This window comes from Phaethon aethereus, assembly GCF_964289735.1.
Source record: "Phaethon aethereus genome assembly, chromosome: 15".
Classification (NCBI taxonomy): Eukaryota; Metazoa; Chordata; class Aves; order Phaethontiformes; family Phaethontidae; genus Phaethon; species Phaethon aethereus.
In genome coordinates, this window is record NC_138591.1 from 8,577,445 (window position 1) to 8,600,020 (window position 22,576).

General features: G+C 39.2%; 2 protein-coding genes across 2 annotated transcripts; one reads left to right on the forward strand and one right to left on the reverse strand.

Annotated features, from left to right (window-relative positions):
- Nucleotides 1–2,314: 2,314 nt before the first annotated feature.
- METTL9 (methyltransferase 9, His-X-His N1(pi)-histidine) lies at nt 2,315–21,968 on the reverse strand (the record flags this gene model as incomplete). The annotated part of the gene is made up of 5 exons (XM_082006554.1): nt 2,315–2,520; nt 13,304–13,488; nt 14,536–14,745; nt 17,024–17,214; nt 21,795–21,968. The coding sequence occupies 5 exons, from the start codon at nt 21,966–21,968 to the stop codon at nt 2,315–2,317; spliced, it is 966 nt and encodes a 321-aa protein (XP_081862680.1).
- On the forward strand, nt 3,352–9,490 carry IGSF6 (immunoglobulin superfamily member 6; the record flags this gene model as incomplete). Its single annotated transcript, XM_082006823.1, has 6 exons — nt 3,352–3,418; nt 5,052–5,405; nt 6,342–6,448; nt 7,611–7,667; nt 8,319–8,402; nt 9,452–9,490. The coding sequence occupies 6 exons, from the start codon at nt 3,352–3,354 to the stop codon at nt 9,488–9,490; spliced, it is 708 nt and encodes a 235-aa protein (XP_081862949.1).
- Nucleotides 21,969–22,576: the final 608 nt, after the last annotated feature.

Sequence of the window (22,576 nt, forward strand, 5' to 3'; positions counted from 1 at the left end):
GACAGCAGAGGGACAAGGCAGGTTCCCCAAGCCTGGGAGTAATGAGTTTGGACATTGGACTTGCAACAAACACTTGTCCCCCGGATGACACCTTGAAGTATTTTAGGCAATTTAATCAACTACTGGACTCAAGAGTTTCTTTGCACGGGCTGTGTGAGCAGACATTAACCGCACACAAATGCACTCTCAAGGTCTGGAAGGAGAAAGAATCCTGTCCCTGGCACAATGAGCCACGCTGCGCCCCTTCCTTCACAAGAAACTGATTAACTGATTTTAGAAGTATGAGGCAAGTACAGTCCTTTGGGGCTACTCTGTACGTTCAACAGGACTAAGCAGGTTTTTGACCCTGCTGAGTTTAAGCTTACTCTGATCATAGCTTTTTCCTGTTATTGCTCATGTTTTAATAAGTGTTTCAATTCCCCATCTCAAGTGTGAGAATATTTGTTTAGATAGAGGGAACAAAATAGGAAATCATAAGAAAAAAAAACAACGCTGTTATTTACATTGCACCTTCTGTCCTAACACCTCTCAAAGCTATTGCAAACCAAAGTCCTAAGTGACAGGACTAAAAGATATGAGAAGTGAAGTGCATAGTTGCTTGTGTGATTTTTAACCTGTGGGATTAAAACACTGAAGAATCTTTGAGGAAGTTTGTCTTAATACATATTTGCTACATTAAACTAAAGTCATTACAGATTAAGAAACATATTTTCCCCACTAATAGAGGAGTACAAATGAAGGCAACAAAACAAAAATGTATGGATTCACTCCAGATCATACACAGTTCATTCTTCCAATAGACAAATCTGATTGTACTCCACGCCAAAATTCAACAGCACATGCTGAAATGAGAATAATACTGAGCCTGAATTACTGTTGAAAAAAACCCACACCAGTCAACTCCCTCACCCCATACTACAGAACACTTACTATTCCATAAAGATAAATAATAGAGAATAAAAGGCTATTAAATTAGCAGGAGAAATCACTAACCATCAGGCAAAGGGAGGCCAAGGCAAATCTAACAAGACATGCCGAAGCATCCTACCTGGCATAAGAACACCAATCATGAAAAAACCACAATGCACTTCTTTAGATTTCAAAAGCAAAAGATAAGTCAGTTCTTCCTTTACTTACCAGCTGATATACAAGCTGAGGTTTCTCTGCTCTCTTACAACACTTGCATCTCAAGCAACACAATGCACACGCCTGCCAGTTCCATACTACTTATGATGCCACTTGTTGTTTTAAAGGAAGGTTTCATCCCAACTGCCAGAAATTATCCATTTTAAACAGAGTTTTTTAAAACAAGACATGTTAAAATAAATAGCATTTATTTAGTGTTCCTGAAGAAAACGTCCCTAGCTAGCAAAACCTTAAAAATCAGGTGCCTATAGCCTGATCCTCAGAGGCAGTTGGACTCACAAAATTTGCAAGAAACTGCCTGCAAGTTTTTTAAGCTGAAAACTTTTGGGAACAACTTGCTTAGAAAGTTTGTTATTAAACCCATCAGTTTAAAGTGCAGTTTTGGCAAGTTCTACCATAACACCTTTAGCTGGAAAATGGCAAAAGCAATGAGGATTTATGAGGCTTTGAGAGGAACATGAAGGAAACCCAACCAAAAGTGATAAATTTCTTGTGGACTGTTATCCCTTTAAACACTTAAATGCTGCTCAAGTAAACACAAGGTTGTGCTGCTACTGAGAGCTTGATTCTCAACAGAGAGAGCAGTTGCTGCAGACAAGCATGGCTATGGTTACAAAAATGAACACAAAAGTTAATGCAAAAAGTAATCTCAAAAAAAGTTTATTAGCATGATTAAAAACATGTGAATAATTACAGTAATAGAGAAAAGTAACTTAGCATGGAAGAACACCCATTTCAACAGTTTATATTCAACAAGGCTGGAACTGAATGGATACTTTATTGCCAGATTTCACTTGATTTCTTTAATAACAGTTCACATTGTATCAGTTTCATCATTGTTAGGACTATTGCTTTTGTTTGGATCTGATCCTTGTTGCAGGTAAGTATAAAAAAATATCCCCCGTTACTGCTGGACTGCAGAATGCATTGTTGGTTTAAGAGCTGGTAAAAAAGAAACTCTCAACTGAAGAGTCCGTTTAAAAAACAACCTTTTTTTCCTAATCATACTACAAAGAAATACATTAGTATTTTGGCCTTTAAATTTCTTACATGGTATTTATTTAGCATGGCAATTCCCAAATTCCCTCCCTTTAAGTAACCATAAATCAAACCCCTCTTTCAGAGGCTGGTTCTTGGGTTAGATTCTGGAGATTTACTTCATACACGCTCACACTGGCTTGAGGACGAAGACAGCATCATCTAGTACATAGTAGTCATTGTACATATCACCTTCACATAGGTATGGCAGTCTGGTGAAAGCCTCTATGGCAAAACCAGCTTTACTGAAAACTTCTGGCAGGCTATTCACCTGTTCTTCCCAAGTGTGCCCTTTGATTTCCAGAACTTCTGAGGGTTTTTCCCACTTGCCACCTACTGAGAAAACAAAACAGTTTTGCTTACATTATAAAGAAAACTTTATTGTGTATTTTCTTACAGAAAGCATTTTACACAGATTATATTCCATTCCACTCCAAACAGGAGGCTAACAAGCCATTTGGAGAGCTGTTGCAAGATCAGGTCAAGTTTTTGCCTATTTTTCAGAAGCAGCTCCTTCTTAAGGTTATCTTTTGTTACATTTTTAACTAGCGGTTCCAAGACTGGCTGAAAAGTAACTTCCACTAGTGAGGCTGGTGTTCAGCAGACAGGGACAGACTATTTAATGAAGATCTTTTCCACATATGAAATTCTTTCTTTATGCCCACTGTCTGGCCAAAGAGGGCTTCAGGTAATTACAGTAAATAGAGCCAGCAAGTTGAAAATTATGATTTGCTGTGAAGCTTCCATCAGTAGACAACCGCGTTATAATGAATGGCTACAGATTCTTTGTTCCTCCAGCGGTCACCTACTAGCTGATACGGTAAAGATTGCTTAGGGTCATACAAAATTAAGAAGCCAAACACTTGTAGCATGCTGGAAAATGTGTTGTCATTTGTTATATCCAATTAAATAATCTGAAGGATTATAAAGTACAAGTTTAGAAGTTTAAAATTTAAAAAACTCTTTAGTCATTTTCCAAGTAATGTCATCCATAAATAACAAATCTTTTCTGGTTTGGTCTGTACCTTTAAACAGTTTGCTAAACGCAGTAGTAAACACCCTTCTAAACAGGAAGTTCTAAATCATGTGATTCAAAGCATTCTGCAACTCCAAAGATTTCCTCAGTTCCCCTTCATTCAAGCAGAATCATTTCCAGAGATACAAGAAATGGCATCTTTCAACAAATTAAAAAACGTGCTAATGCTGGCATTTGACTGGATTCTGTACAGTGCTGGTAAGACTTTTTTTAAGCTTCTTCTATTTTCCCATGTAGTAGCAGTTAAACAGGACTGAAAATGTTGCAGTTATGATTTGCAACATAGCCACAAAAAGAGCGCAGTATAAAGTTTTGCTGAGAATCAAGCTAATTTCTGCTATCTTCATACAACTTCCAAATTAAACAACTGTTAGCAAATGCTTTTTCTTCCAGAAGTCTGAAATGCTCCTGTAATCTATGATTTCTGAGTCAAAGCCTACTGCACTTCCCTGCAAAGAATGCTCCAGCAGCAGCAGCATAGTTTCAGTGCAGCTCTGCTTGTTTGGGAGGAGGGTTTGGGAAGTTCAGCAGACACTATCTACATGAACTGCAGCCATGGAGGTCTGCTCTGCAAGGCCAGCCAGAGCCCTGGAGTAAGGTGGAAGAGAAGGGGATCATCTGCAGAAGCACAAGCTACTGCCTTTCATCACACAGGGTGCAAGTACACCAACAACTTGTATTACTACAATCTTCAGAATGTTGTAGCTGCTACGGAACAGCTCTGATGTTGATCTGACACAGAAGTCGAGTTTCATTTTATTCTTGCAGAAGTCACAGACACTGAATTAGCTTGGATTTGGTCCATAAAACACTCAGTAAGAAAAATGATGAAGGGACAATCCTGATCGTCCACCATGGACAGGCTTATAAATTGTGTATCAGCAGTAGATTAAGAGACTTCAGTTTATTTTTCTTCTAATTCGTTATCTTCTAGTCAGTAGACAAGGATGCTGTTAAGCTACCACCTTCATTTTCACTGCAATAATGTCAATTCCTTTGTTTAAATATCTAAGCAATTTATTTGAATAAAATTAAATATAGTAAACCAGTATTTAAATTATGGATTTCAATAAAGACTTAAAAAAATCTCCCAGACTGGTCATACTAAACCTTACATTTCAGTTCCTTAATTAGAATTTTCTTCTCTGATTAACCTTCCTATTTTCTCTGCACACATTTTTAAACGTCAGAACTAACAAGCAATATTATTATCCTTAGAAACCCAGAGTCAATGTATGAAGTGGAAGAACGCCTAGGAACTACTATGAATTCTCATCGATGCTATGAAATTGCTAAATTATGAATGTCTCTGTTTACGATGTTTCCACTGCCTGCCATCAGGCTGTCTGACTTGACTCAGATCAAGGACAGTGGAAGAGAGAGAAACCCTTGCAGTACTACTCCACCGAGCATCCAATATCACACAACATCCAACCCTCCACTGCCCACTAGCCCCCGCCCCAATCCCCAAAACACTCAGGACTAAATCTGAGGCAGGGAACTACACAAAGTATTCTTTTGGTCTTCTCCAGCGCCAGAGGAGACATTCAAATTATTTCAGACATACGAATCTTCTCTACTTTTTCAGAAAAACAGAAAGCTAAGCACATTACCATACAGGTAAAACTGTGAAATGAACACATGGGCAAGCTGTAGGAATTATTGAAAGAAAAGTTTGCTGAAAACAAACTTTTCCAGTTTGGAACGTGGTTGGTGTTCCTCCTTTCCTCCTACCTTTTTCTCGAGTGAACCAGAAGCAGCTTATTTTCTTTTTAGATTGTGCTTTGCTTTTTAACTGTCCTTCACGTTACCAATTTTTTATTCTCAACAGGTGCTGCAGATACCTGCCAAGTCACTGTAACACAACCCAGATTTCAGGAAGCTGACTACTCCACGCACACTGTGTTCTTAACGTGTGTTTTCTCTGCCTCTGGATGCCCCTCATCCCCACCTCAAGTTCTATGGTTTCGCTTTTTAACTAATGAACATGAGGATTTGTGTACTCCTGAATGCACAGATCATCAAAAGTACAAAGTACATTTACTACCAGAAAATAACATTTCACTTCAGATCAATGGTCTGACTGTAGATGACAATGGTCTTTATATCTGTGGAATAGCATTTTCAGATTCAAGTTCACCCCATTCTAAACAAACAGGAGATGGAACAATACTAACAAAAACAGGTTAGTTCATCATTCCTTCTTAATGAAGCATCTTAAAAGAAATAAATTCTCTTTCCTAAATACTCTCTTTACATGTTCAAGAATGGCGTTTAAGATGGAAATACCAACAAAACCATTAGGAATAGTATGATTATATTAAAACATTAATAGTAAAACCATGGAGGGATTCTACAAATAAGCATCTTAACCTCATTTGCTTATTAGACTGTTCTGTCATATGATGCACATGACTAGAATTCTACAAAAGAAAGAAGTTTTGTACTTGTGTTATCTAACCATACTCTACATCCTCTTACATAAAGACTTTAATGGCTGTCAGAAAGGAAGTATCAACAGAAAAAGGAGAAGTATAGAAACTGACATTCAGTGGAAATACATGCAACAGAGTACAAGGTCTCAGAACTGGGGATTCACTGTGCCAACTTGAGAAAAAAGTTTTATTTCTGAACCTTTGTATCATTCGCCTTCTAGTTAGGAAAGTGATGAGACTTCATTAACTACATTTCAGTTTTACATGCCTAAAATAGGAAAAAAAAAAAAACCCAAACCCCAAACCAACAACCCACAACCTAGCTGGATTATTACTTTCCCTGTATTCGTTCTTTCCTCCATCTAACTGCATTTCTGAACGAAAGCTTGTAAGCTTTATTCAAATATTCCTTTACAAGAGCAGAAAACTGGATTGTATTCTCTGTCTACCCCTAAAGGAAGGCTTCATAATAAAAAATAACAAGTCTCCACTGCCCTTGCAAACATTCAGGGAAACAAAAGAAAAGTGATCTCACTAAGGAATTTAGACTGAAAATGAACCAGAAAATATTGATGAGTATAAGGTTTTTTAATTCCTCAGAGAAAGGGGGCTGAGATGCAGAATCTTGAGAAAATTATGTGAATCAGAAGAACTGTCCTTTATTCTAACACTCACTTTTAATAAAGGAGCGAAGAAGCAGCACAGCAATGGAAAACTCATCTTCATGATCATCGCCTCATCCTTACTGTTTCTATACAGCACGACTGTATTCACATTCTTTGTTATCTACAAGGTAGGCTCGAAGTGATTTTTCTGATATTGTTCATTTTGTAAATCTAAGCAGTTTCAACATCTCCATAAGGAGAATAAAAAGATATTCCTAGATTCCATAACTTCTATGATTAACTTTTAAAGAGGCGGTTGGTTGAAGTTCATATGCTGCACACACCTGCAAACTCTCGTGTGGCACATACCTGTACTCTCAACAGCAACCACATTTTCTTTTTTCAGTAAAGTGTCTAAAAGAAAAGCTATTCTAAAGTTAAAGTTATTCTGAGAGTATTAATTGGCAAGCTGGAGATTATCTAGCAAGGCACACTCAAGAAGAAAAACTAGAAATTACCATTGTAAGTCATCAACTCTCTGGATTAGTTTCCAGTAAAAATAAAATAATTTAAATTTAATGTCAAAGTATTTGTGAGCTGCAGTAAAGTTATGGCAGACTGACTTCACTTGTATAATGAAGTTCTATTCATACATCATACATACACAGAAAAAATTACCTTGGTAAAATTTAAAAATATGAGAGTCTTAGAGAAGTTTTATGCTTATGGGAAACAAACACATTAGAATGCACCTGATTAAAAATACATAACTATGGGATTTTTTTTCTAAATCTAGAACAAAATTTCCATTTAATTAAAAACAAATACCCATAGCTGCAACTGGAATCTTTACACAACAGTGAGACTGACATGAGAACGAGGACTTCACAGTACTAAGTGGTATGACAGGGCAAATTGTTCTTTGCTGTAGTGATCACTGTCTAAGCATAAAGACAGGAGACTCTTTTCGATTTTTGTTTTTCTTTAAACTAGGTGAAGTAGAATAGTGGGAAAAATTAATCAAGACTTCTTCAGTGGAAAAACTGATATCTGTGATGCCACTGGTTTATTTTCGACAATTGGGTAGTGCTTCAGGCAGGACCCACTGTACTGAAAGTAAAAATACTTGCAACATCTACTGATGCAAGCAGATGCATCTGAAAAAGGCCTTACAGGCTTGAAAACTTCTCTGATTTTTCCAATAGTATAAGCTGATCTAATGAAAAGACTTTTATTTACAAACAGTTTGACGCTGTAAAGGGGCAACACTTTTAACTATTCAGGTACGTTAGCAGCTGACTTTTCATCTTACATTTTAATAATTTTTTATTTTATTATCCCTCTCTCCAGTTAAAACCAAAGCTGCTAAAGAAAAGTGGGAATGAAGACCAAAGAACAGAGAACTGTGTATGTTATCACTTTGTTTGCTTTGTCTACAATTCAGAGCTTTGTTTGTTTCTTTTTAAAGTATATTGGGCATCAATTTTGTGGTTAATTCATGATTCAGTTAAAGAGACATTCAGAGCTGTTAAGGTTTCACTTCAGATTTGTACAAAACTAGTTAGTGATTTTACATTTAACTAATTTTAATGAATTGATTAATTAATTTGTTTTTAATGAATTGGATACAGGATAAAGTCAATCTATGTAAAGACCATCTGTAACACAGAAGTTCCTTTAGGTTTTAAGAAAATTTTGTTTGAACTTCTGAAAATAACAGATTTCCCTATTAATTTTTTGGTTTTTTAAATGGTATATTCAGGTAAGCCCTAACGTATTTAAAACAAGGCTATTAAGAACTTCTATCACCATGTAACCTTGAATAAAAGTCAGAAGCCATACATTTAAATATGCATTAAAGAAGGTATGTATGTTAAGAGTTGTAATATTAATGTAATTTAAAACCCTCCTGCCTGCCAAACTATGTTCTTAAAGTGTTATTTAGTAACATTCCCAAAAATCACATACAGGGAAAAAACCAGAATTATAAAAGGTAGAAAAAGAGGTTTCCCCCAACTTCATGTAGCACTGACCTAAAATGTTTTAAATAATTTGCAGAAAATCAGTAGCGGACGAAAAATTTTTCAAGCAATTGCCGAAGAACTTCAAAAGCAGAGGTACACTGAACATCACCAACAGCCTGTAAGTATCTATCTACCAATACTGAAATTTATGGGGAAAAAGAGGAACCAATAGTTTTTAGGAGCGTACCATTTCAATTTCCTCTGGAAATAGTCTTTGCTTTTTTAAAGTTGATCAAAGTCTAAAAAAAGTATTCTGCACAACAGTCAAAGACATTATAGAGCATTCTAAATGACCATACATATACAATATATTTTTTTATATATATGAGATAGCATACACGTTATAGAATGTTTGTAGATACATTTAAAAATGAAGCTTCCATAAATTTGCATTTTGCCAAGAATAGGTCTGAAAAAGTGGTTCTGCACTGTTTGGTAAAATGCATAGTGTTATGAAGAGTTCATTTTTGAAAAACATTTCAATTGTATTTCCTCTTGCTCCCTTAGCCCAGGTTAGCTAGGTGACAGAAACATAACAAAACTGTTATAAAAGCTCTACAACAATCTTACAGATATTTCCCCCTCCTTCAACTTACAGAGCCTAAACTAAGTATTCAACATCACTGGGTAAAGCCACACAACTTATTTCATCATTCCAAATTTATGCCAGTCAGTCTTATATGACAATATGACAAGAATTTTGCATATGTCATGTAAGTTACAAAAAAAACTTTAGAAGTCACATGTATTTGCAAAGAAAATGGCTTCAAAATCCTGCTTCAAAAGCGTTGCTTCTCTTGAGAAGCAGTATAAAGTCCTTCCTATTCTGAGCGTGGACCGCACCACTTCAGAGATGCAAGGAGAAAGAAAAAGAAACATTGAACAAAGTCAATGTTTCTCCTCTGTACATTTTTACTTCGTTTATTTCCATACAGCCCCAATTGTTTTCCTCTGCAATTACCCCTTTAAAGACTTCAAGTTGTTGCTGACATGACCTGGGCCTTGGTTTGAGCGTCAGATATGAACACAGTGAAAATACGGGGCATGTTTTACTGCCTCGGTGCTCCCTAGAGATTATGAAAAGCCAAGAGGAAAAGAAATATGTTTGGAATCCCATAGATGCCACATGAACACTCAGTAACTAAGTACTTCTGCTTTTTCCCCTAGGATGATTTGGAAGATGACACTATTTATCAGAACAGATGAGCATGTGTGGCAGTTCAGATTTGTTCAATATTTCTCATGCAAGCAAAGGGGCAGATGAAGAAGTCAAGCTTCTTTACAGACTTCCTTTGCTTTAAAGAGAGATGAGAAAACCTTGCAGGGCAGTGTTCTTCCAGAGTATTTTCTAAACAGATCACCAAAACCAAGTGCATTGCACATTACATCTATGTTATATATTACTTCTATTTTCCATTCTGCAAGAATTCTGTGGTAAAAGACTTCATCTTTCATAACTGATAATGCTTCATAAAAGCTTCCTTTTTCAGTTTAGATTTAATACCAAGTCTTTTTTTCTTTTTACATGTATTCCTTTTACATGAATTGAGCATTTGTGAAAGATGTACGATAATTGCGAGCAGCAGAAAATAAACTTGTTTCATAGATGAAACTCTGGGCTTAGTCACATTAATGCCATAGTTATTGACGTAACAGATATACAGATCAACAGTTACTGAGTCTTAACAACAGCTTAAACAGAGTAAAACCTATGTATACTGTAGACAGGCAAGCAGAAGAAACACAACAATATAAATGCATGTACTAGCATGGTAAAGTTCATTTGGGACGGGAGCTTCTTCCTAGCCTATTAAAGAAAGGAAAGCAGTGGTCATAGTGAGAAGGTTGCCCCTGCAATAGTAAAATTGACTTGCTAGACAGGCAAGCCCCATCTTCCAGTCCTACCATCATCCAAAGTCAGGATTACCTGGAGCACCAAGTTTTGCCTTTACATGCCTGTTCAACATTGGATACAAGCATGAACACAGAACTATACCACTTAGTCAAGGTAGTATATTTTTTTTCAAAGTACCTTTTCTTCTTTTTTTTTTTTTTAGCAGATTCTACCTAGCCAATCTACAAAATCAGCACTTTTACAAGAAATCTGTTAGTATCAGGCATTCTCCCTACTAAAGAAGGGCCGCATCTTTTATCATCATTTAAAAAAAGCAAGGCTTTGTTTAACAAATGAAACAGCATTTCTCACTTCAGTGAGGTGAGAACTGACAACTGAGACAAAGCAAGGGTCCATCTAGCACAGTACTGTGTTTCCAGCTCAATTTAGTACCAAGTATTTCAGGACGAAAGGAATACAAAGATGTGTTTTCTACCCCTGTCAATCAGTCACAATGACATTAATGTATTCAACAAGAAAATTTCACAATCCCAGGCTGCTAGCATTTACTACTTCTGCAGTATGGTGTCTCTGACATTTTTATTTCAGAGAAACTTAAAGCAGTCTAGTAATATATTCTCTAATAATGCCTTTAAAGAAATATGATGTCTATATTAGGAAATACAAAGGATTTTCATATGACTATGGGATCTGTATTAAAAACATAAAGTTATAATAATACATATTCTTATGTGACTAGTCTAATACCTCATGATTCATCCCACTTATTTGCCAAATTTAGACATGTGCAGTAAGTGCATTCCTTGTTGTTCTGTACGTTGAAATTAGAACTCTGAAAAGCCCCAGAAAGAATTTATTACTAAGCTACTTCAGACTCTAGGTGTCACTGTAATTCCAGAAACAGTAAGCACAGAAATACATTTTACCTCCTCCTCCACCTCGCTTTGTTCTCTTAAAACAAGTTTTATGTTATTCACATAGACAGTTTCCACAATTGCCCTCCCATTACATTGCATGTAATAACCCAAATACCTCATTTTGATGAAAATAATTTCTCTATTTCCAGAAACAGATCCATACACTGATCAAAGACCTTACCTGCCTCATCTCTTCTTCATTTGTTCCCCCCTCTAAAATTCAAAAGTTTCTCTAGGCGGGTCCAAACTGTTTTTAATTAGCTGCTATATGAAGTTACTTGAGCCATGAAATGTTCTCCTCTTTGAACGTTCCAAGTATATTTTTTTGTTAAATATAAAGCATATGTATGTATCTAACACTTTTTAAAATGCTCTGTCTTGTACAACAGCTGAATGAAAATACTGAAATTCTAAAATAATTTGTACATTATGAAGATAGTCTGGCAGTTCATTGTCTATTTCTTTAGACTACAGTTAAATAGACCTTAAGTGGGAAAGCTTCAGAGGAATGACAGTAACTTTTGTGTGTGCTAACTTGTATTTTCTAAAGTAGTTTATATGGGCCCATATCCATGATAGTGGTAAACAGACAAACTGAATATGTTTTTAAGTTTTAGACCACATTAAGGAAACAAAACTGCCTTATGCAAAGTGACTACTCTGCTACAAGTCACCACCACAAAAAAAAGTATGGCTTTGGTTTACAAGACATCGTACAACAGATTTCAACTTTCAACATGTAGGAATGACCAAGTTCAACAATCACAGAACGGGTTTCCAGTCCCTTGGGATTTATAAATTAAACACTCTATTCTCCTCCCAGTATATTGTAGAAGATAAATGATGAAGGATATAAGTGGCCTTAGAGTAGTTTCTTCCTTAATTTATCCTGTTGGGCCAGGAAGTTGCATGAGGTCCATCAGGTGGTTACCCAACAACATGCAGAAAAGTAAATGCTGGGTGCAATAGCTATTGCAAAACACAATAGCACATAGTTTTGGAGGCACACAAACAAAAAAGCCACCCAAATAATTCCTCAATTTCTGCTTCTAATATGCCAATGAAAGACTAGAAAGATGCTGCTGTAATTTGGAATTTTAAAGAGTTTTTAAAAGAGGAAGCCATATTGTTCCACATTATGGGAACAGTAAGTTGTAACCAAATATGCCTGAAATACTAGACAGATGTGTGAGTCAACTCCATCTCATTTAAGACACACTGCTTTTCAGAACAGTTGCAAAATTATAGGCTCAAATGCTGTATTTTAAGCTATTCTTCATTTGATGGCATTATTTTTTGTACTCAAAACTCCACGCCCCCCCCGCCAAAATACCACTGGCATATAAAAAGAAGAAAAAAGATTCTGTTTGATGCATTTGTGATTACCAGAATGTTAAGGTTATTAGTTCTGTATTTTGTGGGTATACATGCCTTTCTGCACACAGATCTTAATACTCAAGGAGAGCCATTGTCCAAACGATGACTGATGAACACCAGCCTTCCGGAATCCAAACCACCTTTAGGGTGCCTCAACCTTAATCCACAATCATAGGCACGTTAAAAAAAGTTTCTAGTCTCTTTTGAAGTTTAGTCATAAGGTCAGATTCATTTGACAATCTCTCATGTATTTCTTTAAAATGCAACTAGGGGAAATAATGGAGTTTTGGCACTGAGTTTTATTTTTTTATTCCAGTTACTAATACAATATAAATAGTGGTTGATACTTTGTATTAGTAGGGGTCTATATTTCACTTTGAGAGCTCATGTTGGAAAGTGAACGTTATCTCCCTATGAATTTTTAGGAGAGGTTTCTCTGGAACACTTGAAACAGTTTGACCTGAACTGCTCTATTCAGCGTTACAGACAGTTCTGATGGTTTTGCTCAATTGATTGCTAGAGACAACTGGGGTTACCTATATGACAGCAGCAGAGGGCCCTAATCAGAGATCAGTTTTCCCATGTTGCTCCAACACAGCTCAAATGTGGCAACCTGCAGAACAGGATATGTGACTTTAATATTTGAGCTTTTTGTTGGTGCCGACAACGTATACTGGGGAATTAAGAAAACAGCTTACATCATGTGGCCTATTTACCTATGATTTCATACTTCTGAACATGCACCGTACAAGTTACTTGTAAAAATAAAATACAAACATGCCAATTATTTATTAAACATTTAATTTGGGATACTATAAACTACAAATATTTTCTTTACCTGCCTAAATAGCTATTAGTCTGTGTACTTACTATTTTCCACATATGGGTGAAATGGCAGAACTAATGCTAGAATGACTCTGCCTCTAGTTGGCTCCAGTACACTTCTAATATCTTTTAATACAGTCAGTGGTTGATCACAGCGATCCAGCAAATTCAAACAGCTGATAACATCATACTGAAATCCTGTGTTTTGCCATTCATTTATACCAAGCACCCTACAAAGGGAAAGAGAAAGAGATACAGTCTGTTAAACACAAGCTGACTTCAGAGAGAACCACTGAAGACAAAAGTTCCCTATGGAAGTGTTGATAGTGCACGTAAGGTCTGCCACCTAGGCAATGAGTAGAGGCAGACATAATCTTTTGGAAAACTATGAACCTTTATATTGCCTTATAATCAACAGGCAATAAAGGAGACAAAAATTAAAACCCAAGGTATTAAAAAAAAGTGTTGTCCTAGAATAAAACTGAAGATACTTCTCAAGGAACAACAAAGCTGAAATATGAATGGCTTGCTGCATTCTATCCACTCTGGTTTACCAGTGTGCAAACAGGGATTGCAAAGTAGCTGTTATGTTTCCACTCAAAAACAGGTGAAGAAAAGAAATCCACAGTTCCTTCATTCTTTGGGTTGAAGTCTAGGGATATAGTGCCTGAAATACTAACCATTACTCAACAAGACTGGATCTGCTGCCTGCAAGAACCTCCAGGAGCTGTGACGAGTGCACGAACAAAGTTCTGAAAGTGCTGAGGTTTCTGTTACTAAATATTATTCAATCTTAACAGCAGGAGCTAAGCATAGCAAAAATAAAAAATTCTTTACACAGTCATCTATACTATGGGATTAGATAGACACAGATTATTGAGGTATCCTTATTACCAGGATTCAGCTTGCTTTCTCTGCAGTACCTGTGTCTTCCTCTTGCAATTTTGGACAGCTCAGTTAGACTGTTCATCTGAATTTCATCTTCCTGACTCCCTTGATTAAAGCAATTTATGCAAGCTATGAAGGAAGATACTTCAAAATGGCTGTTGCTTATTTTGTCTTAACTGATAACAGGGAACATCGGCATAACAAAAGCACTGGAAAGACAGAACATGAGATGTGTTTGTTTTCCTGCTTTTGTACAGGTTCACCTTTCCCATAATGATCAAACAATAGAGGAATTGGCTGAAAATACTGAACATTCATTAAATATTACAAATAGATTACTTTGCTAAAATGTCTGATATAAAAGATGTAGGAAGAATTCAGTGCAATACCTGTATTTCTTCTTCTGAAGCTGCCATATCATAGTTTCAGACAATTCAGTGGCATAGATTTCTTCAAAGTGAGGACTCATGACTTTAGTGACTTCTCCATCCCCAGCCCCCAAATCAAGAAGTCTGTGGGATTTCCATTCTGGATTTATTTTAAGCAGTCTTTGAAATTGTTCTGGGGAAAACACAAACATTGAGCCCCTTCCTAGCAGCCTGAAATGTAAAAATGAGAAATGATCAATTTTGTGCAAACTTTAACAGGAAGGACAATGAAGTAATTTAGAATGTGCTTTGGCAGCAACCAGTCACACATAATAGTAGACAAGGTCACTGCTCTGATAAATTTTAAATCCAGTTCAACTTGCCTTGCACTTGTCAGAGATCAAACACATAGCCACATGCAGTTACAGCAGTTAAGACTTCAGGAGGAATTTGTTTAGGTAAGGAAGAGCTCATGCAGTGCAGCTCAAGAAAACAATTGCATTAAAAAAAAAAAGAGGGGGGAGAGAAAGTGAGGGAAAGATAAAGGCTGAACCTTATTTGTCACATTTGCAGATTTGAACCTCTGCCACCTACCTTAAAAAAAAAAAAAAAAGATTAAATAGCAGAGGAAATAAAATGGCTCCAGACACAGAAGTATGCACAATGAATGAGGAACAGGATGTGGAACTAGGAGGGAAGCCAGGGAACAGGTTTAAAGAAAGGATGGGGGTAACACTGCTGGAGTGGCAAAAGAGATTTTTTTAATTGTATGTTACAATGGCTTTTGCTGCTATCTGCAGATCCTGCATTCAACATGAAGAGCTGTAGAATAGAAAATAGGCAACTCATTAAGGAATTGGGTAGAGGTGACAGCTGGATTCCTTACGGATCAAGTCAATGACATACCTGCCTGTAACTGTTTGAAGACTACATAGTGACAGATTTCAGCTGTCATGGCAGAATTCAGAAGATGAAACAGTTAGGAGAGCAAGCAGAGGAAAAAGAACTGGTCAGTAACAGACTGAAGGCAGATAAATACTGTTATTTAAACTATTGTTGGACAGCAGGTTCAACTTAAAGACAATGAACAGAAATCTTTTATGTTCAAGGGGAAAAAAAGGTAAACAAAGATAAAAAGAATCGAAGAATAAAAAACTGTGAAAAGGAGGCAGCCTAGGAAAGATTGACTGTACTAAAACCCAAAGAAAGAAAGAAACAAAAAAAAAAAGATAGAGCATACAAAGTCCTATAGAAGAAACTAAATCAGGATATTAAATGTATAAAAATAAACAGAATACAGCCAATTTAAGCAGAGCCCACTTGCAGCATGCTTGTGTCAGTCCACACTGTATAATTGGCTCATAGTTATTATTCCTAACAGCACTATGAGGTGTTATTCAAAGCACTGGAGAGCCTTTGAAAAAATGGAAGAGAAAGGAAGAAGAGGAGACCAAAGAAACCTTTATATAAAGCTACAAGTAACTAAGAACACCACAGGGAAGCTCAGAAAGTCATCTGGTTAGAAAATAAGAAAAAGAATTATTTTTCTACCCTTAGTAGACAGCTACTATCCTCATATCAGACTGTGCAGAAGTATGTAGTAGGTGCAGAAACGGGGATGGTGGAGAAATTGGGTAAATGTAACAAAATGCATTCTTCATAAGGTCAAAACTGATAAGCTATTTAACATATGTCTGAATGGGGTGACATGAGCAAAAAAGGCACTGACTTTTTGGAAAAAGATACTAAAGCACCCAGGAACAGCTAAACTCCCCAGCAACCACAGAAGAGACTGATACAATAACACTAGGAGCATATTGTTTTATAAACTTCTCTTTTTCCTGCCTTCCTGATGTTTCATCAGTCAAATACACTACATCAGAAGTTACCTGTTCAAGTACAGATTACACACAAATTGAGGTGAAATTAAGTTTTACAGAGTAAAAGAAAGGACAGAATTCTGTTCCACATTAGTGTTACTAGACACAACACTCAGCCAAGTTCTGCACTGTTTAGAAATCTGCCTAGCTTTGCAGTGGGTGTGCACACAGTCTCTCCTAAGAAGAGTTTTAGATGCAATACAGAACTGACTGGATACAGCCACGTTCAGCAAGGACAATCACAACACTGATACAGACATGGCAGTAGGTAAAGGGCAAGGTGGGGGGGAAGAAAGCAGAGGGAAGAGGGATATGTTGTCTAACACGAAGAGAACACTTTTATTCAGAAGGAAGTTAATACAATTAATAGTTATAAAATATAGTTAGAGCCCTACGACTGTCTCTTATTAATTGCAATTACCTCCTCTGTCCCCTCATACTGGAAATGGTGTTCTTCAATTAAGAGGGTTGGGTGTGAAGAGCAGCATAGGGCATTTCAGATCTGTTAGACTGGCAAAGGGAAAACTACAAATTTAATAAAAGCTGACAGATCAAGGGGTAGGACTGAACACTTGAAAACTCTAAATCCAAACTGTATTTAGTTTACCTAAAATTGACTTTTCACTTACCCATTGATAGAAGTTCTAGACATAAAGAGGCTAAAAATTGAGGACACAAAAGAGTGATAGAGCTGGATAAATAACCAGCCTGATTTCTCAATGCTGTTGTTTAAGAAGATCTGTGTTCCTTGGTCAAGGTAACTCTGGACAAAAATAGGCTGAAGGGATTCAGACAACTGTTCTGTGTTGCAGACATACCACTAGAGAAAGAGATAAAGGATCATTAAAAACTTCAGCAATATAAAACCAGAAGTAGTTAAAACAAATTGAATACACAGAAGGCTATTATCAATTTCTGTAAATATAACAAATTTAGTTTCTCCTACAGACTTTTCAACAAGCTCCAGGATTAATTTAACTTAGGTTTCAATTGTAATCAAGTGAGGACCAATTACTTGCTAAGAAATAATGCTTTTAAATTTTTGTCTTAATCATTACTCTGTACTTCGAAGAATTCTACAAAGTAAATTCCCTAGAAAGCAAACACAGGTCCTCTGGGAACAGCATGGAACAGCACCATGCTGATAAAATAGTATCAAGTGGCATAACATGGTTTTCTATCTTCCAACTCATTGTCAGCTTTTCCCTAGGCATCCTCTGAGAAGAAATCAGCAGGTGCATTTGCAATATCTTTCCAAGAGAGGAGATCAAGAATCCAATCAATACTTCAGACCACAACTTGTCTGTCTTATAGCACTGTTGGACTCTGTTTCTTCACTTACCGGTACCAACAAGCAGGTCCACAAGTTTTTTGAAACAATTACGTCTAAGAAGCTGCCTCCCAGTACCTCTACTTAAACAAAGGAGCAGGTTCCCACATCTAGGAAGTCATCAGTATCAGCTGAAACGCATTTCTATACTTTTATATTGGTAAAATCTAAAGCTCAAGCCAAAATGGGCTGATGATTCCTTTCACCTTTTGTTTCCTGGTAACCACCATCCCTATACAAAGTAAACTACCTCTGATATACAAGCTGTTGTTCAATTAAATGTGAAGAAAAAGAATGCTACTTTTTGATATAAAATCTAGCTGGAAAAGTAATAAACCACACAGTATCTCAATATTTTACTACCCATGTGTAAGGTCTATCTAAGCTCCTTCTTTGGCACCTGCATTACATTATTTTAAATGCAAAATCTTGTGCAAAACAAGGCAAAACTATAGAAATTCTGAAATTTTAGGACCCTCTTGGCCACCTTCTGCAACTCCAGCAAATGCCTCCAACGCTGCAGCATTCTGGAATGTCAACACTGGTAATAAAATTCAAAAGTTGCTCATTGCTAGGTTGCAATGCCGAGCTAAAAACCCCCTCCACTCAATATGCAGAAGTTACAAAAAAAAAGTTTTAAATGTAATTGTAATTAAGAACATCACTATTATTTTTCACTCTCCTACCCTTATGAAGAGTTACTGTCAGCCCTTCTCATAGAATCTCTAATGCCATCATGTCTGTTTTCCAATGTCAAGAGAATGTTAGCTGTAGAGAATAGTTCTTATCTCCCCCTTAGATCTTGCAATAACATTTCTGAACCTGGCTGCATGTGTTTATTGTGTAGATAGGGAGTTATAAGTATCTTAAAAAGAAATGGAGAGTTTTAACAGAATCTTGTAAACATGCATGTAGACGGACAGCAAATGGTCAGCTGGAGTAACTCCCCAATGACTTGACACCTGAGATTGTGCCTATAGACATACCACACAAAATGTATGCTCATATCTGATCCCTTCACATTTGTTTTACCTTTTTAGGGAGAGGAACAGTCACTTGATGCACACTTAACACAGTGTTCAGCACAATGGGCCTTCCAGCCACTACTGTAATACAGATAATAATGGGACAGAATTCTTATTGCAGTGTCCTGCTGCTTTATAATAATAGTGCCAGCAAGCAAAGCAGAGCAGACAGCTGCACCAAGATCATTATGCCAGATTCATAAACAGGGGCTCCATCAAACACTGACCCAAAGTAGCAAGGGAAGTCAAGACCCTTCATCTGAGGGGCAAACATATGCCTGCTTAGGTTTACTTTGAAAACCACTTGAATAACAGCTACATTTCTGGTGGAATCAGGCTCTCAACTGTACTTTCAAACACACCTGGGGGTGGCACAAATAAGTGATCTTTTCCTCTAAAAGCCAAATTTTGAGCAAGTCTGTACCACATGATGGAGCCTGGCACAGGGATCCTCAAGACTGCCGATTTACCAGTTTAGGTCTTTATTCATTTAACTAGCACTGTGCTGCAGTGAATCAGCATAGTCCAGTGATTCCCAAAAGGAATCTTTTGTGGGTCGTGAAAAACCACTAAAGCAGCAGCCTGTGTACTTTGTCCATCCATCTTCAGAAGCCAATTTCAAGAGCCTGGCAGAGTGAACAGTCCCACGGCGCTGAGGAAGCAGGTTGGGGTATGTGTCAGGTGTACTCATGAGGCTGCTGCCTAGCCACACTGAACAGGTTTGGAGTGGCTCAGATGATCTACCTTTTTCAATGAGTTGCCATTTTCAACCCAGAAGAAAACGTATGCAATTATCAAAGCTTTGGAAAACACAGGCTTTGTTCCATAAGCAATATGACTACATATATGCTGTACCTGAGCTCATACACCTTGATTCTGCACTGAACCTGTAGTTCCAGGATCTGGCCATGGAAATCAACAGTCCTACAATACTTGTCTTTAAAGACTTCTAAATATTGATACATATTGACATAATCATTCACAGAACAATGATGGTGACAACTGTGCGAAGAGAAGCTTGTTTCCAGAAATTAGGTGTTGCCCACAGACCTCCTCTAATTTCTTTTTCATGGTTAATCTTGCCAATAAGGTTATTGGCAGCTACCTATATAACACTAGTGAATAATAGAAATTATAGCAAACTATAAGAAGAAAAAACCAAAAGCAACACAGGATAAAACCAATCCAATTTTCAGATGAAAAAACTGGTGAAAAACATCTTAATTTTGGAACTGCTTCCTTTGAGCAGCAACTGCTTTTGTTTTCCTCCATGTCCAGCATATAAAGAGCGCTTTTCAGGCCACTAGTTTCATGACATAAAGTGTATCAATCTCTTATAGCACAACAGCACAAAAATCTGAAAAGATATGTTAAGACCTTTCTTATAATAAAGGTTATAATTATTGACAACTCTTGCCTAATATTAGTGAAAAGAAGAAAATGTTCTTTTAGCTAACTTATGTAAAACTAATGAAGTCAGTAAAACTGCAGTCAGTAAAACTGCAGAGAACGAAAGTACCTGGGGCCTCAACATGCAATCCTTACTTATGAGTAACCCCACAAACTCAGTAATCATAAACCTTACTAAACTTACTAAATAATCAATACTTTAAGTTATAAAATCTAGATCAAATAAATTAGAAATGGAGACCATCTGCCTGTGAACAACATGATCATCTCCATAACACATTTCCTTGTTTGACCTGTCTTTACACAAAAAGACTTTCAGATTTTCTTTGTTCACCAGAATGAAGTTTTTTCTATAAATCTAAATTCTGCTTCTCTTTGTACTCATGTACTGAATGATCCAAACAGCAGATCGTATTCATTAAACCCCAGTAATACATTCACTCAGTAGCAAGATTCCGGGTGTCAGTGCCCACCCAAAGTACTAAAAAAGCTCCAGTAATGGATCAGCTTGAAGAATTAGGGTGCATAGTTATGTTCTTCCTTTGTACAGCAGTCCTCAAGTATTTATGCTCTGTCTTCTCCATTAGTTTGGCTCTGTGTATTTTACTTAGAACAAGCCAGTATCTTCCTTCAGCATCAAGAGCTCTCATTAGCCCTTCTGACCTCCTGTCAGATTTTCAGTAGCATTTTGGTAAAACCTAATGCAGATCTGAACATATTCCAAATGCAATCATATCACATACCCATTGCATTGCAAGGGTATAGGCCCCAACTTCTCCACAAAGTACAGATCCACGTGCCAATATTGCCCAAATATAGCACTAACCTTTTACTGCAACCATATCACATTGCAAACTCATTTCTAGTTTGCCACCTACTACGTTCCAAGGCCTCTGTGAGCTTCGCAGTTTCCCCGTCGCTCACTTTTTTTATTTTCCTCTAGATACACCGGTACTAATTAAAAACGTCTCTCTGATTACAAGCCCACCTGCAAACTTCATTTAAGTGTACTCGTAGAGCTCAGCGGGAAAAACGCAAAGCGCAGGTTCACACCTCTCAGGAGCCGCTCTGGCTCCCAGCCCGATGCATTGCCGGTCTCGGGACATCGCGCTGGCTCCGCTCCCCACCCCGCCGTTAGCACCGGACTCGCTCCCACGGCCCTCCCGCGGCGAACACCCAAGCCCGCTACAGGCTTCGCCGGCATCCAGCCCCGACTCCCTTCCGCCTAGGGCTCCTCAGCCCGGTGCCTCACCTTACCTCCCCAGCAGGCTGCCGGGCGGACTTCGCACGGAGGGCGCACGTCAACTTTCTGCCCGGGAGGACCGAGCTGTTCCCTCTCTTTGTCTGGCGCTGCCCGGCCCGGTGCCCCCCTCAGCCCGCACCAGGGTCCCGCGCTCCCCCCTCCCCCGCCCCGCGGCGGCCGGTACCTCAGGGTGTCCCGGCGGACAACGACCCCCCGCCCGCTGCCCCGGCGGCGGGAGGGAGGGCGGGAAGGAGCGAGGGAAGGAGGGAGGGAGGCCGCTGTGTCTGCCGGCGCCGCGGAGCCCCCGCCAGCCCAGCCCCGCCGAGCATGGGGAGGGAAGGCGGGGTGGGGGAGGGGAGGGGCGGGAAAGGCGGCTGCCTGTGGGGCTGTACCTGGTGGTTCTCCCTGGCGCCCGGTGCTGGCTGCCCATGGCTGCCCATCATATTCACGTAGAGGGACCTGGATAAAGGGCTCCTCAGGTACCTGGCAGGGCCAGACCACATCCTCCTCCTCAGCACCCACAGGAACAGGGTGTAGCAGCCCAGCCAGCCCAGCCACAGTCTCATCGAGCGAAGGGCCGCGGAGTCACCCGCTGCCACCGCCTCCCCTCTCCATGGCAGCGGCGGCGCCGGCAGCACGCAACTCGCTCAGCTCGGCTCGGCTCGGCTCAGCTCAGCTCCCCTCCGGGGCCCGCAGACACACTCAGGGCGGAACGCGCGGCGCCGCGGCAGTGGGGGCCGGCCGGACGGCTTCGCTGCGACACGCCGAGGCCTGCCGCGCACCCGCTCCCTCCCTTTCTCTTGCCAATCACAGGGCGGGCGGGGCAGCGGTGCGGTACGGGCCGTCCCACGAGGCGCCGCTTCACAGCGGACCGGGGCAGGACGGCGGCAGCTCGCCCGTGCCCTTCCTTCCTCCGCGCTCCGGTCACCGGCGGCGGCAGCGGGCGGGCGGCCGGCTTCTCCCCTCAGAAGGGCTCGCGCCGGCCCCCTCAGGCGCGCACGTGCTTGACACCGCCCTGTCACCCGGGCTGCGCGTGCGCAGAGCGCCCTGGGCGGCAGGCGGGCGCACCGCGCGGGCGCGGTGCTGGCCTCGCGCCTCCCCGCGCTGTCAGTGCGGCGGTCCCGGCGCGTGCCGCTGCCGCGCATCGCCCCCGCCTGCCCTGGCGGGTCGGGTT